The 12,815-nt window shown below is 63.3% G+C and overlaps 1 protein-coding gene across 6 annotated transcripts; it reads left to right on the top strand.

Annotated features, from left to right (window-relative positions):
- The first annotated feature begins 1,759 nt into the window (after positions 1-1,759).
- On the top strand, positions 1,760-12,624 carry NHERF2 (NHERF family PDZ scaffold protein 2). Of its 6 annotated transcripts, XR_011144639.1 has the most exons (8): positions 1,760-1,972; positions 4,284-4,484; positions 9,370-9,549; positions 10,752-10,905; positions 10,984-11,027; positions 11,378-11,440; positions 11,674-12,326; positions 12,479-12,624. XR_011144639.1 is itself a non-coding variant. In XM_068966960.1 (7 exons), exons 1-7 carry the CDS (start codon positions 1,760-1,762, stop codon positions 11,830-11,832), a joined length of 981 nt encoding a protein of 326 aa, XP_068823061.1. In that variant the 3' UTR covers positions 11,833-12,624. The 6 variants fall into 6 exon arrangements, 5 of the variants coding, with proteins under 5 accessions (XP_068823061.1, XP_068823060.1, XP_068823063.1 ...); XM_068966960.1 differs by having other exon boundaries at positions 11,707-12,624; XM_068966959.1 differs by having other exon boundaries at positions 11,674-12,624.
- The last annotated feature ends 191 nt before the right edge of the window (positions 12,625-12,815 follow it).

Below are 12,815 nucleotides of genomic sequence, written 5' to 3'. Positions count from 1 at the left end.
ACAGCAGATGGACAGATGGAGGCGGCTAGTCAGGCAGGAGCCTACAGCAGCATGAGCGAGGAACTCAGAGGTGGGGGTAGGGGAGCAGCCTTGCTGTTGCAGCCTAAGTGGCTTTTAGGGGCAGCAGCTCGGGTGTGGACACCCAAGGGGCTGTGGCCCAGGAGGCTGCCTACGGCAAGCCGTGCTTGGCCAAGGCGAGGAGCCGAGGCTGAAGGCACTGGTGAGGGAAGAAGGAGCGGCAAGGACTGGGCCTGAGCGAGCTTACTTGTACCCTCGTGGGGAACTGTCTGGGCTGGTTGTGCCTGACCCCTGGGGACCAGGTAGGTTCAGGGGGCTGAGCGGGGCTGGGAGGGGCAGGTTGAGGGTGAGCCTGAAGCTCAGCTGGCTTCCTGTGTGGGTGACTGAGAAAGCTGAAGAGTGTGGGCTTGGAATCGCACCCCCCCACCCCTGAATCCTGTATGGGTCTCTTCCTTCTCCAGACCTGTTTCCTGTAAAATGGCCTGAGCCCTCAAGGGTTGTTCTGGGTAGCATGTACTCAGAGAGACACATGAAGAGTAAGCAGTTGTCCATCGGTTGGGAGAAGGGGGCATTCATTCTGGGGGAGGTGGAGGGAGGGGAGGGGAGGACGGGCTCGGGGGCAGGAGGGTCTAGCTGGCACCCAAGCCGTCAGTGCATTTCATCCCAGGTCGAGAGGAGGGGCAAAGACCCCTTCCTTCCAGCCAGACAAGTGCATGTCATTCCCTCACCCTCTGCAGTCACCCACCGGGCTGGGGGTGGGCAGGGACAGGAGTGAGGGTCCTGCTAGAGGGAGGGGCTAGTAGGGGGAATGTTTACTGGTCCAGCACAGCACAGATAGGCACAGACACTCCTGGAAAGGGCCATGAAGTCACTCAGCCTGGCCTCCAGGATATAGGGAGGGGCCGCTGCCTGGTCAATTTCAATCCCCTCTTTTTGCCTCCAGGACCATCCGGGCACTTGGTGCTGGGTACAGGAGGGATCCTGATAGAGGAACCGGGCATGGGAGAGGGGAGGGGGCTTCCCGAGGAGGGTGGGCAGAGCCATGGCCCTTGTTCTTACCCTGTGGCCCCTGGGTGGGGGTCCTTCAGCCTAAGGACCGTTTCTCAGCCCCTCCTCCCACCTCAGGGGCCTGCCTCCATTCCTGTGCTGTTCATTTAGTAGGTGCGTGGTACTAGTGGTAAAGAACCCACCTGGCAATGCAGCAGACGTGAGATACGGGTTCGATTCCTGGGTTGGGAAGATCCCCTGGAGAAGGAAATGGCAGTTCACTCCAGTATTCTTGCCTGGGGAATCCCATGGACAGAGAAGCCTGGCGGACTACAGTCCACCGGGTCGCAAAGTCAGCACTCACCCAGTGTTACTGGGATAGGAAGCTGCCCAGAATGGGGGCTAGATATAGGGGTCGTGGTGATTCGGGGGGTCCCCTGGCCCTGCAGTCTTCCTCCCGGCCTCCCTCGGCTGGCGTGGCCCGAGGGAGGGGAATGGCCGGGGTGGCTTGGACCCGGGGCGGGGGCGGCAGGGCGGAGGGGGCGGAGAAGGGGCGGGCGCGGGGGCGGTGCCGCAGCCAGAGCCCGAGCCCGAACCGGAGGCGACGGGAGCCGAGCCGAGCTGGAGCCTCCGAGGCCGCCCCTGGGTCCTCAGCGACGCCGCCGCCTCCGCGCCGCCCCAACGCCCCTGCCCGCCCTGCGACGGGCGTGAGCGCCGTGGCCAGCCCTTGGCCGGCCGGTGGGCAGCGGGCGCCATGGCCGCACCAGAGCCCCTGCGGCCGCGCCTGTGCCGCCTGGTGCGCGGCGAGCACGGCTACGGCTTCCACCTGCACGGGGAGAAGGGCCGCCGCGGGCAGTTCATCCGGCGCGTGGAGCCCGGTTCCCCCGCCGAGGCGGCCGCGCTGCGCGCCGGAGACCGGCTGGTCGAGGTCAACGGCGTCAACGTGGAGGGCGAGACGCACCACCAGGTGGGTGTCTGCGCTCCGCCACCGGCCCGCCGGCCCGCAGACCGCCGCGCACCCCCACCCCGCAGCCCCAGCGCGTGTCCCTGCCCCGCGCGCCGGTGACCACCGGGCTCGGTGCTGCCTGCGCCCAGGCCTCCGTCCCTTATCCAAGGCAGGAGGGGATCGCACAAGGGCCTCTGTGGGCTCCCGTGGAGAGGCGGGGGACGTGGCCCCCGAGGCCGCGGCAGCCGGCCTCCTTCCGCGCCTTCTCCACCCGGGTCGGTCCTGCACCGAGGGGGGTGGATCCTGGCAAGGGAGGGGCCCGCACTGCGGCTCCTGCGGGTCTCAGTCCTGGCTCTTCGTTCTTGGTCTTGTTCCGGCGCAGGGCCGTGTGTGGAGGAGCTGGCACCTCGGGGGTCTCCGTGAGCCTGGGGACCCCGGTGCTTTTCTACCAGCGTGTGTATATGTGCGTGTGTGAATGTGTGTGAATGCAGGGCCCTCGAGTGCACCTGCCGTGGATTTCACAGCGAGGGCACACCTGTGTGTGGGTGCATCAGTTGAGTGAGTGTGTGTGCTGGACTGTGTGCATGTGATTATATAGGTTTGCACCCCTAGATGTGTGCGTGTGTGTGTCCAGGTCTGCCTACCTGGAGGTGTGTGAACTGGGGTGTGTGTGTGTGTGTATCCTCCTGTGTGTGGCTGCGTGTATATGTGTCCCAGCTGTGTGTCTGCCGGCCGGGCTGTGTGTATTCTTCTGTGTGTGTCTGCAGCCTGGTGTTCTAGTGTGTGTCCTGGCTCAGGGTGTCTGGATCCTGGTGGGAGTTGCCGCTGGTGGCAACACATTCCTGTCCTCAGAGGCTGCTGGGCGGCCTGGCTTGGATCACAGGTCGCAGCCCCTGCCTCTTGCAGCGGAAGATAAAGGCCAGAAGGAGGTTCTCTGGAGGTTCTAACCCCCAGGGGGTGTCCAGTGACTCACATGGCTCAAGACCAGTCTTCTTCACCCCTTCTACTTAGGGTCCTCTGTGTCCCTCACCCCACCTTTTGCAGGACCAGCCCTGGGCCTTGAGAGTCATAAACTGGCTCCTGGTTGGGCTGGGGGCTGCCCTTTGCTTGTATCCTTGGAGGTTTTGTTTCCCCTTGTCAGCTGTCCTTCTGTCGTTTACTCAGAGTGTCAGCTGGATGGACTGTTTGCTGAAGGAGGGTGAGGGTCAGGGCTGAGAGCTTGGATAGACAGGCCATGGGGAGGGCCTGGCCTCTGTTTAATCATTGTCGCCACCTTTGCCCCAAGAGTGAAGCTTGCTTGTCCCAGGCCTCCCGGGGTGCTGGTCTCTAGGAACCTCAGACACAGGACCCTGTGAGACCTTCCTACTGTCTTGGCAGGGGGAAGATACAGTTCCAGTTCCCATTTTACAGATGAGAAAACTGATGCTTGGAGATACTGGGTGACTCGTCCGTGTCCCACAGTCAGGAAGCATCAGGGTCCAGGGTTCCTGTGACTCTGGGAGTGATGGGGAGAGACAGGTGTAGAGGAGGGCTGGGGCAAAGACGGGCCCGGTTCAGACCCTCCTCTTTTGATAGCATCTACTGGGCCCCATCGGTCCTTCCCGAGGGCTTGGGGAGGGGTTGGGTGTTGCCCTCCCTAAACCAATGCCCAGTGGGCACTGCCCTCCTGCAGGCACACACTGGCAGGTATGGTCTTGCATGTGCTCTAGACACGTCACAGACACTGCGTAACGACACCTACCCCTGCCCACCTCTGCCTACGGCCTCTGAATCCCGCTTTCTGGGTTGTGGGTGTGCACCTGAGTAGGCGCCTTGCCACAGGACCCCAGGTGGTCTCCCTGCTGCTCTAGCAGGAACAAGTTCAAGGTCGTGGTCTGGAAGAGAACAGAAGGCCTAGAGGCGGAAGTTTAGACCATGTTCCACTCCTGGAAAGACAGAGATAGGCACAGAGACCCCGAGCCTGGGACCCAGGGAGTCACTTCTCCCCTTCAAACCCAGACCTAGAGACACCTTGAACTAGAAGGCTGCAGGCTGCAGGCCATACACAGGCACATACCCGCAGACTGAAAACCTGAAGCCCAGCCGAACACGGTCATTGTCACTTCCCAGGCCCTTGCAGCCTGGGCCCTGGTGCCTGCAGCCCCGGGAGAAGAGGGAGGCAGCTGCTGGAGCCGGGGGTGGGGGGTGGGGCCAGCGGGCCTCTCAGTCCAGCCGCCCACCGCTGCCTGGGCTCGTGGCCTGCCTGCCGCCCTGGGCCAGCCCGGGGTGGGGCCGCTGCCCTGTGCTGCCTGGAGTGCTGGCCGTGACTCGGTCCCACACTCGCCTACCCCAGGTGGTGCAGAGGATCAAGGCCGTGGAGGGGCAGACGCGCCTGCTGGTGGTGGACAAGGAGACAGATGAGGAGCTCCGCCGGCGGCAGCTGACCTGCACCGAGGAGATGGCCCGGCGAGGGCTGCCGCCAGCCCATGACCCCTGGGAGCCGAAGCCAGACTGGGCACGAGCGGGCAGCCTCAGCTCCGAGGCCACCCAGGAGGTACGGTGGGCTCTGCTCACAGCGACGACCCTGGCCTCATCCACACCACCGTCTTGTCCTCCGCTGCCTCCCCGGGCCCCTTCTCCTCTCCTGCTGACGACCCACTTGGCTACTTGGAGCCACCCTTTCTGCCCTCAGTCTGTGCTCTCAGCCCTTGCAGTCCAGTAGCCTGGCTTTTGTCCCCGCCCCTGTCTGGGCCCTCTCCCTTGGGATGCTCATCAGAGCTGCTGTCCCAGGAAGGACAGGTCACTCTGACGAGCTGCCCCCTCCCTGGCCTGGGGGCTGAGGGACGTGGGGAGGGGCTTCTGGGATGTCCCAAGACTGAGCATGCTCAGCTCTGTGCCTGTGTTGGGTGTCTGTCTCTCTGTCCGTCCATATGAGGAGCCTGCTTGTGCTGTGACAGCTGTGGAGGGGGTTGGCTCTCCTCTGTAGGACTGAGAAGACTCTCCAGGCAGGGTCCTCAGCTCAGTGGTGGTCTGTGGGGGCTGGGGCACCTGCCCTTGCTCGCTGCCCCCTTCAGATTGGAAAAGTCAGCTGGGAAGGAGCTGGGGGTTTGTGTGGGGGCAGCCCCGTTCTTCCTCTCGCTGGGTAGCCAGGCCTGACAGGGGTGGCCCTATTGGGGCAGCATGTAGAGCTCTGCTGAGCCTGCTTGTCCAGACCTCCCAGAAGCCCCATGGTACTGCCTTCATGTCCTGCCACCTCATTTTATTAAAAAAAGAAAGAAAGAAAAAAAAAACCTCTTACAGGAGGATTCAAGCCAAGGGGTTCCCCAGACCCCACTTTGAGAACCACTGGCCTAGGGCAGTTTCTGGGTGTCCAGAGGGTCCTGACACCTGCCCTCGCCTGGCTGTCTCCATGGCAAGCTGCTGGGCCTGTGACCTGGGTGCTGGGGGGCTTTGGGCTTCCCCTGGGGGAAGGGCATCCCCAGTGGGGGGAAGGGGGGAGCCTGGGCACAGGCATGGGCATGAACCCCTGCCACCCTTTCTGTTCTCTGTGGCTCGAGGGCAGGCTGGGAGTTGGTTAGGGCCACAGTGCCAAGTCCTGGAATCTGGACTTTGCCCTGGGGCCACTGAAGACCACAGTAGGGGTTTAAGGGTTAGGTTTGTGGTTTCAGGGGAGCCCTGGTGCAGCGTGCTGGCTGAGCGCCGCCCCCCCCCCCCCCCCACCTAAGAGCTGGAGCCTCCCTCCTTCCCAGGGCACCTCACCCCCAGGAGGAAGCGCCCTGGGCGTTTATCCATTGACTTAGACACAAATGGCTGAGTTCACCTTCCTGTGGAAAAAGCTGCCCTCAGGCCTTATCTGGAGGATGGGGAGGCACCTTGTCCTTGGGTGGGACCTTTCCCCTCCACTATTTCAGGCTCTGGGGGCTGCAGGAAGCCCTAGGAGGGGTCTTCCTCTGGATGTATTTTTAGAGGAACAAAGTGGGGCCCGTCTGGCAGGTCCCTCCATGGTGGGGGCTGGCCTGGGGATGGGGCTTCAGTTCACGGGAGTCCCTGAGGACAGGGTCTCTTGGTTTCCACCCCCCCAACCAGCGAGCTGTGATTTAATTGGCAGAGTTCAGAGCATGGGAAGGAGGGGCGGGGGCTCTTCAACCTCCACAAACCAGGCTTAGCTTCTGCCCCTGTGGGCCGTCAGGGAGCCTGCCTGGACAGCGCTCGTATACAGGGCTGCCCTGGTGGGGCCCCGATGGCAGTGGGATCGGAGAACCATGGAGAGATGGATGGCGTGGCTTGCAGGACCAAGATGGTGGTTTGCCCTGTGGGAGGGAGGGCCCCTCTGGCTCTCGCAGCCTCAGTTTCCCCCCGTCCTGGGCAGGGGTCCGGGAGGGGGGGTGGGGGGACGCTGGTGCGGCGGGCCCTCCCCACGGGGGGCTGCCAGGACTGTCAGTGGTGACTCAGCCCTGCTTCAGGCTGTGCTGGGGTGGCTGCAGCTGCGGTGCAGCTGATCCTGACGGCAGTGATGGGGGCCCGCCTCCATCAGAGATGGGGCAGCGGGCGGTGCCAGCCGTGGGGGTGTGACAGGCCCCAGGCGCACCTCCCCTCACACCCAGTTCTGGAGGCCTTTGGGGGAGTGAGGGGACAGGGTCCTGCAGGGCGTGCAGGGCTTACAGTTAGGCTTTGGGGGGGCCCCTGGTTCCTGGTCCCTGCCCCCCACCTGGAGCTGCAGCAGGACTGCCTCTTGTTTGGCGGCCAGGGTACCCTCCGTGGCCTCCTGGCCTCCCCAGCCCCGGGTCCTGGGAGCAGGGCAGGGCCTCCCAGCAGCTTCCTTCCTTCCTTTCTTGGGACGGAAACTTGGCTGGTAGGGGGCGCCGGGCTGGAGCCTGAGCAAGGGAGGGGGACTCAGTCACCACCCTGTTCCCCAAAGTGACTCAGCCCTGTGTCCCCACCCGTCCCTGGGGAGCCTGGGCCACAGTGGGAGGTGGATAAATGGGGTGGCAGGCCGTGCTGGCCCGAGAGCTCAGGCCACTCCAGCTGGACGCCCTGCCCGACGCTTCTGTCCCAACTCCCATGGCCCGCTCTGGGAATGCCGTGCCATCCGCCCCGGCCCCGGGAGTCCCTCCACAGAGCCCATCTCGGGGGCTTGTGCAGGTCAGGTGGGTTGGGGGCGGGGTGGGCAGTGAGGTCAACAGCACCCAGCTTAAGTCTCTGGCACCCAGGCTTGGCAGAGGGGACCCTGGGCACCCTGGTGTGAGCAGGCTAGACCCTGAGCAACAATGGGGGCCTTTCTCTGCCCGGGCTGGTGAGTCACCATATGGGGGGGTGTAGAGCCTGGCTCCAAGAGTTACCCCCATGCCAGCCTCTTGGACTGGTCACAGGCAGGGCTGGGAGTCAAGCGCTTGTCCAGCTCAGGGGCAGTCTGTTTGGAACTGGGGCTTGGAAGCCCCTGGAAGCCCAAGGGCCCAGCTGAGAGGCTGCAGGAAGAGCTCTGAGCCAGGCTGGAGAGAGGAATGCGAGCAATGCGCTGGGCCAGCCTGCACCCCCTCCCAGCCTGCTGCGCTGGGCCTCTCCTGGGGCCTCCCTCTGGGTCCCCAGGCCACTGGCCTCACTCTTCGGCCACTGCAGCCCCCCAGCCCGAGGGTCCAGTGCCAAGTCTGGTGCTCCTTGGACCCTGATCCTAATGCGAGGGAGGTGGGCCAAATGTTAGTGGAGGGAGATGGCTGTCCTGGATCTAGCTAGGGAGATGGCCAGTGTGGTCTCGAACCGGAAGTGACTGCATTCAGTCTGGCCTCATGGCCCCGGATGCCCCCTAGTCCTGCTTCCTGTTTGGGGGCCTTGAAAGACCTCGGCCTGGAACCATTGTGGAGGGCGTGGGAAGAGCCTCAGGGGAGGGCTGTCTCTCACACCACAGGTCACCGGAGGGGTCTGTGGAGCCTGTTTGCACGCCTGTGTTTGGATGTCTGGTCTCTGTGACTGTGTGAGGTGCCTCGGCCATCTGGGCCCGGGTCCACCTACCAGGTGTGGTCATGTCACACGTCCAGGGTCCCACACAGCCCTGGCCGGCCTCGGAACCTGTGGTCTGACAGCCCGAGCCTGAGAGTCGCCTCAGAGCCACACACCTGTGCTTGCAGCTGTGTTTGGAGAGGGCCCAGTCTGTGGGGTCCTGGAGAACCTGGGTGTCTGCCCGGCCGATCCCCTGGAGGATGGAGGAGCAGCAGCCCCAGCCCCTGGAATTTCTGGGGCAGATGGTGGCCTGCAGCAGGGGTTCCTGGGGGGGCTTTGGAGATCAGGGACTCTTTGGGGATCAGGAACGGGCCCCTGGAGGAGGGGCCCAGGCTGGACTGGAAGGTGTTCCCCACCGGTAGGAAGGCCCAGATGCTGGGGCAAGGTACCATCCTGTAAGGAAGGGCACTCTTGGTTCCACAGCAGGGTGGCCACAGTCAGATTTGGGGGATTTGGGGTGAGCTTGGAGGCCTGGAGGCTGGCTCTCCCAAGTGTGGCCCCCCACCTGGCCCAGTGTCCCTGGCCACACACAGGGAGGTGGAAGGCCAGGCCCCGGTGAGCACCCCCGCCCCTGCACGCACATTTGAGCCCTAAGCGCTGGGGAAACCTGAGCTGCTGGCCGCCTGCTCCCTCCGGCCACCACCATGTTAGACTGAGCGTCGCAGCCGCTGGCCACTCAGCACTGGTCATTGCCTCAGGCCCCGGTGGGGTCCTGGGGTCTGGCCCCTGCCTGCACGGCCCCCTGCACCCCCTGGCCCAGAGCCCTACTGCAGGATGCCAGAGGTAAACGGAGGCAGGGCCCTTGGGTGTGGGTGGGCATCCTCAGGGCACCAGGAGCCCCCGGGGCCAGAGGGGCAGGTGGGAGGCTGGCCCCTCTGCTTGCTCACTGGGCTCCAGCGTGTGGGGATGGGGGCCACTCTAGCTGCTCTGGAATGTGAAGGCAAATACAGCTGCAGCCGCTGCCACCAGCCCCAGGGAGACCTGTGGGAGTGTAAACAAAGCTGGAGCCCTACCCCAGCAGACCCACACACTCGGAGTAAACAACAGGCGGGGCTGCCCTCCTGGAACAGAGACGCGGGGCAGCTCACCTCGCTTGCTCCCTCCTCGGCTCGGGTCTCCGTCCAGCCCTAGCCTCGACCCAGTGGATTCTCCCAATCCCGCTGTAAGGCCTTTGATCGCGTCACAGGTCCACTGGGGGTTTGGAAACCAAGCCTTTGTCCAAGATCCCAAAGTTGGATCATTGTAGGTGGCCTAAGCCCCCACCATGCCCCAGGATGGGTCTCTGAGACGAGGGGCTACGGTCAGGTGGGGGTATGAGGCCAAGTGCTGCCTTGGCACCCAGCGGGGTGTGGGGTGGGTGTGGGCTGGAGGCCTCGGGTGTCAGCATCTCTCAGGTGGGAGGAGGTCAGAGCTGGAACCTCACCAGGTGTCCCTGATGCCTGCAGGATGCCAACGGGCCCCTGAGGGAGCTGCGCCCAAGGCTCTGCCACCTACGGAAGGGCCCCCAGGGCTACGGGTTTAACCTGCACAGCGACAAGTCCCGGCCCGGACAGTACATCCGCTCAGTGGACCCCGGCTCCCCTGCTGCCCACTCTGGTCTCCGTGCCCAGGACCGACTCATAGAGGTACCCGCCACTGGGGCTGCGGGGAGCGGCCTGCCCCATGTGTACCTGTGTCCTGCTGTGCGTGCCTCTGTGTGTCTGTGCCTGTATGTGTGTGTATGCCTATGTGTCTGCCTATCCGTGTCCGTGTGTATATGTGTCTGTGCCTGCGTGCTGTGTGTCCATGTGTATCTATCTCTGTGTGTGTGTCTGCCCTTGCATGCCTGTAGGTGTGTCCGTGTCTATGTGTGTGTGCGTGCATGTCTGTGCACCTGTATGTGTCCCTGTGTATGTCTGCACCTGCGTGTCTGTAGGTGTGTCCCTGTGTTATCTGTCTGCACCTGTGTGCCTGTAGGTGTGTCCGTATCTGTCTGCACCTGCATGCCTGTAGGTGTGTCCGTGTATGTGCACGTGCGCCTGTGCACCTGTGTCCATGTGTATCTGTGTGTCTGCACCTGTGTGCCTGTAGGTGTGTCCATGTGTATCTATGTGTGTGCGCCTGCAGGCCTGTGTGTCTGTGTGTACTTTTGTGTGTGCACCTGCATGCCTGTAGGTGTGTCTGTGTCTGTGCGCCTGTATGTCCGTGTGTATCTATTTGTGTGTGTCTGCACCTGCGTGCCTGTAGGTGTGTCTGTGTCTATCTGTGTGCGTGCATCTGTGCGCCTGTGTCTGTGTGTATCTGTGTGTGTCTGCACCTGCATGCCTGTAGGTGTGTCCATATGTGTGCGCGCGCACCTCTGCATGTTCGAGTGTATCTGTCTGCAACTGCATGACTGTAGGTGTGTCCGTGTCTATCTGTGCGTGTGCATCTGTGCGCCTGTGTCTGTGTGTATCTGTGTGTCTGCACTTGCGTGCCTGTAGTGTGTCCGTTTATCTGTGTCTGTGCGCCTGTATGTGTCTGTGTTATCTGTGTGTGTCTGCACCTGCGTGCCTGTAGGTGTGTCCGTGTGTGTGCCTGTGCATCTGTATGTGTCCGCGTGTATCTATCTGTGTGTTTGTCTGCATCTGTGTGCCTGTAGGTGTGTCTGTGTGTATCTATCCACGTCTGTGTGTCTGGGCCCCAGGTCCTCTGCAGGAGGAAGATTCCGGGAACCTGAGCTGGTACTCCTCTTGCTGCTGCAGCTGGTGACAGCACTGATGAATATTTGATGCCACACCTGTCCGGGTGGCTTGGGGGGCTGGTGGGGACCAGTCCCCAGGCAGCACTGACCCTGTGCTGGTGGCAGGTGAACGGGCAGAATGTGGAGGGGCTGCGCCATGCAGAGGTGGTGGCTAGCATCAAGGCACGGGAGGACGAGGCCCAGCTGCTGGTGGTGGACCCCGAGACGGATGAACACTTCAAGCGGCTGCGGGTCACACCCACCGAGGAGCATGTGGAAGGTGAGCGGCTGCTTTGGGGCCCAGGGCTGGGGTGAAGCATCGGGGGCCCGAGTGGTCAGTTACACACTGTCCCCACAGGTCCACTGCCATCGCCGGTCACCAACGGGACCAGCTCGGCCCAGGTGAGAGGGTGGGAGCAGACAGGGTGGGCTCGGGGACCTCAGGGGCACTTCTGGGAGCCCCTCCTGAGACCTCAGTCCTGGTGTCACGTGGTCGTGACACTGAGCCCGGCTCTGTCACTCCCAGCTTTAAGGCCCTTTGGGTCCTGTCCGGGCCCAGTCGCACCCCACCCCACAGGGCACTCGGGCACCTCCAGGTTGCAGTCGAGGCTCAGTGCCACTGCCAGATGCAGGAGTAAGTGCAGCTCTGGTGTGTGCATGTGTGTACACACACTTGTGTCCACGTGTGCACGTATGTGTGCACAGTCTCCTGGGTGGGCCCCTGAAGCCACACCTTACCCTTGGTTTCCCAGCTCAATGGTGGCTCCGTGTGCTCGTCCCGAAGTGACCTGCCCGGCTTAGACAAGGACACTGAGGTAGTGGGTGCCCCTCCACCTCCAGTGCTGCTGCTCACATGCTGGGGGGCCTGAGGCCTTGGGGGTGGGCATCTGTGGAGCTGTCAGCCTGAGCCATGAGGCCGCCACCTCTAGGAAGCCTTCCTGGGCCTGCTGCCAGGTGGCCTCTGGCGCCAGCTCCCTGGGGAGGGCCACCTGCCTGGGGGCTGGGGTCCAGGGCTCACTGGCCACCTGCCCACCGTGTCCACCCCTAGGATGGCAGCACGTGGAAGCGAGACCCTTTTCAGGAGAGCGGACTTCACCTGAGCCCCACAGCAGCTGAGGCCAAGGAGAAGGCGAGAGCCACCAGGGTCAACAAGCGGGCACCACAGATGGACTGGAACCGGAAGCGCGAGATCTTCAGCAACTTCTGAGCCCCCTGCCTGCTTTCCACCAGCTCTTCCCCACGGGCCTGGGCCTCGCCCTTCGGACTGCCCAGAGCTCCCCATGCCCCGGTGGACTGGAGGGGGCATCCTTACCCCTAAGCTGGGGTGGTCCCACCACCACCTGCAGGGTGTTAGGGGTGTGTGGCCACAAGATGGGCAGAGGGAGCCCCTGAGATGTGAGAGACCCAGAGAGACAGAGGGGCAGGGGGAGAAAGGAGGGGCAAGGGCCAGGGGGGAGGGGCGGTGGTGACCCGCAGGCTGGCCGCCGTGCTGACTGCCTGGGCTTGCTGACTTACAGGAATTTGTGTTTTTGCTTTTTTTTTTTCCAGAAGGATCTCTAGCTCCACATATGTTTCCACTTAATAGCAGAGCCCCGCTCCCACCCCCTCAGGACGTGCTCTCTAAATACTTGCAATAAAACAAACCTTTCTCTGCACACCATTCCCCCCCAACCCCCTCAGCAGCAGCCATTCCAAGTGGGAGTCCCAGGGACAGGGCTGGGGGCTCCCAGGCTTCAGGGCAGGGGCTGTGAGAGATGCCCTCTGCCCTGTCCTGGGGTGGGCGGTCTGAGGATGGAGGCCCCGTGCCCCTGAGGAGGGCACCTCTGGACAGGCCCCTCATGCCTGCAGGGAAGCCCCCAGGAAGGATCCCAGGCTCTGGGCTTGGCCTCTGCCGGGAGCCTCCCCGGAGGAGCCCCAATCTGCCTTCCCTCTGCCCAGATCCTGACCCACCAACCAACATCGCTGTCTGCCCTACAAGCCATAGCGCATGCGCGCCCTCAGAATAAACAGGCCTTCCTTAGACCCTGGCTGTCTGTCCTTCCTGAGTCTGCGTGTGGGGGGCTGGGGGGCCATGGTCCAGGCAGGGAGGCGGCAGCCCGCAACGGCCCAAGACCCAGCTGAGGCACACAGCCCCCTTCCTAAGCCTCCGCTCCCCAGATCCATCTGCCTGGCCCCTCCCAGTGCACTGGC

This window comes from Capricornis sumatraensis, chromosome 3 (genome assembly GCF_032405125.1).
Source record: "Capricornis sumatraensis isolate serow.1 chromosome 3, serow.2, whole genome shotgun sequence".
Taxonomy (NCBI): Eukaryota; Metazoa; Chordata; class Mammalia; order Artiodactyla; family Bovidae; genus Capricornis; species Capricornis sumatraensis.
Note: the sequence above shows the minus strand (reverse complement) of the source record. Positions and strands in the feature narration are given on the sequence as shown.

Bases quoted from the DNA above. Each gene is read 5' to 3' on its own strand.
- NHERF2 (XM_068966959.1), top strand. From the start codon at position 1,760: ATGGCCGCACCAGAGCCCCTGCGGCCGCGCCTGTGCCGCCTGGTGCGC. The intron at 9,550-10,751 runs GTACCCGCCACT...TGCTGGTGGCAG, and splicing joins CCCAGGACCGACTCATAGAG to GTGAACGGGCAGAATGTGGA. The intron at 11,441-11,673 runs GTAGTGGGTGCC...GTCCACCCCTAG, and splicing joins GCTTAGACAAGGACACTGAG to GATGGCAGCACGTGGAAGCG.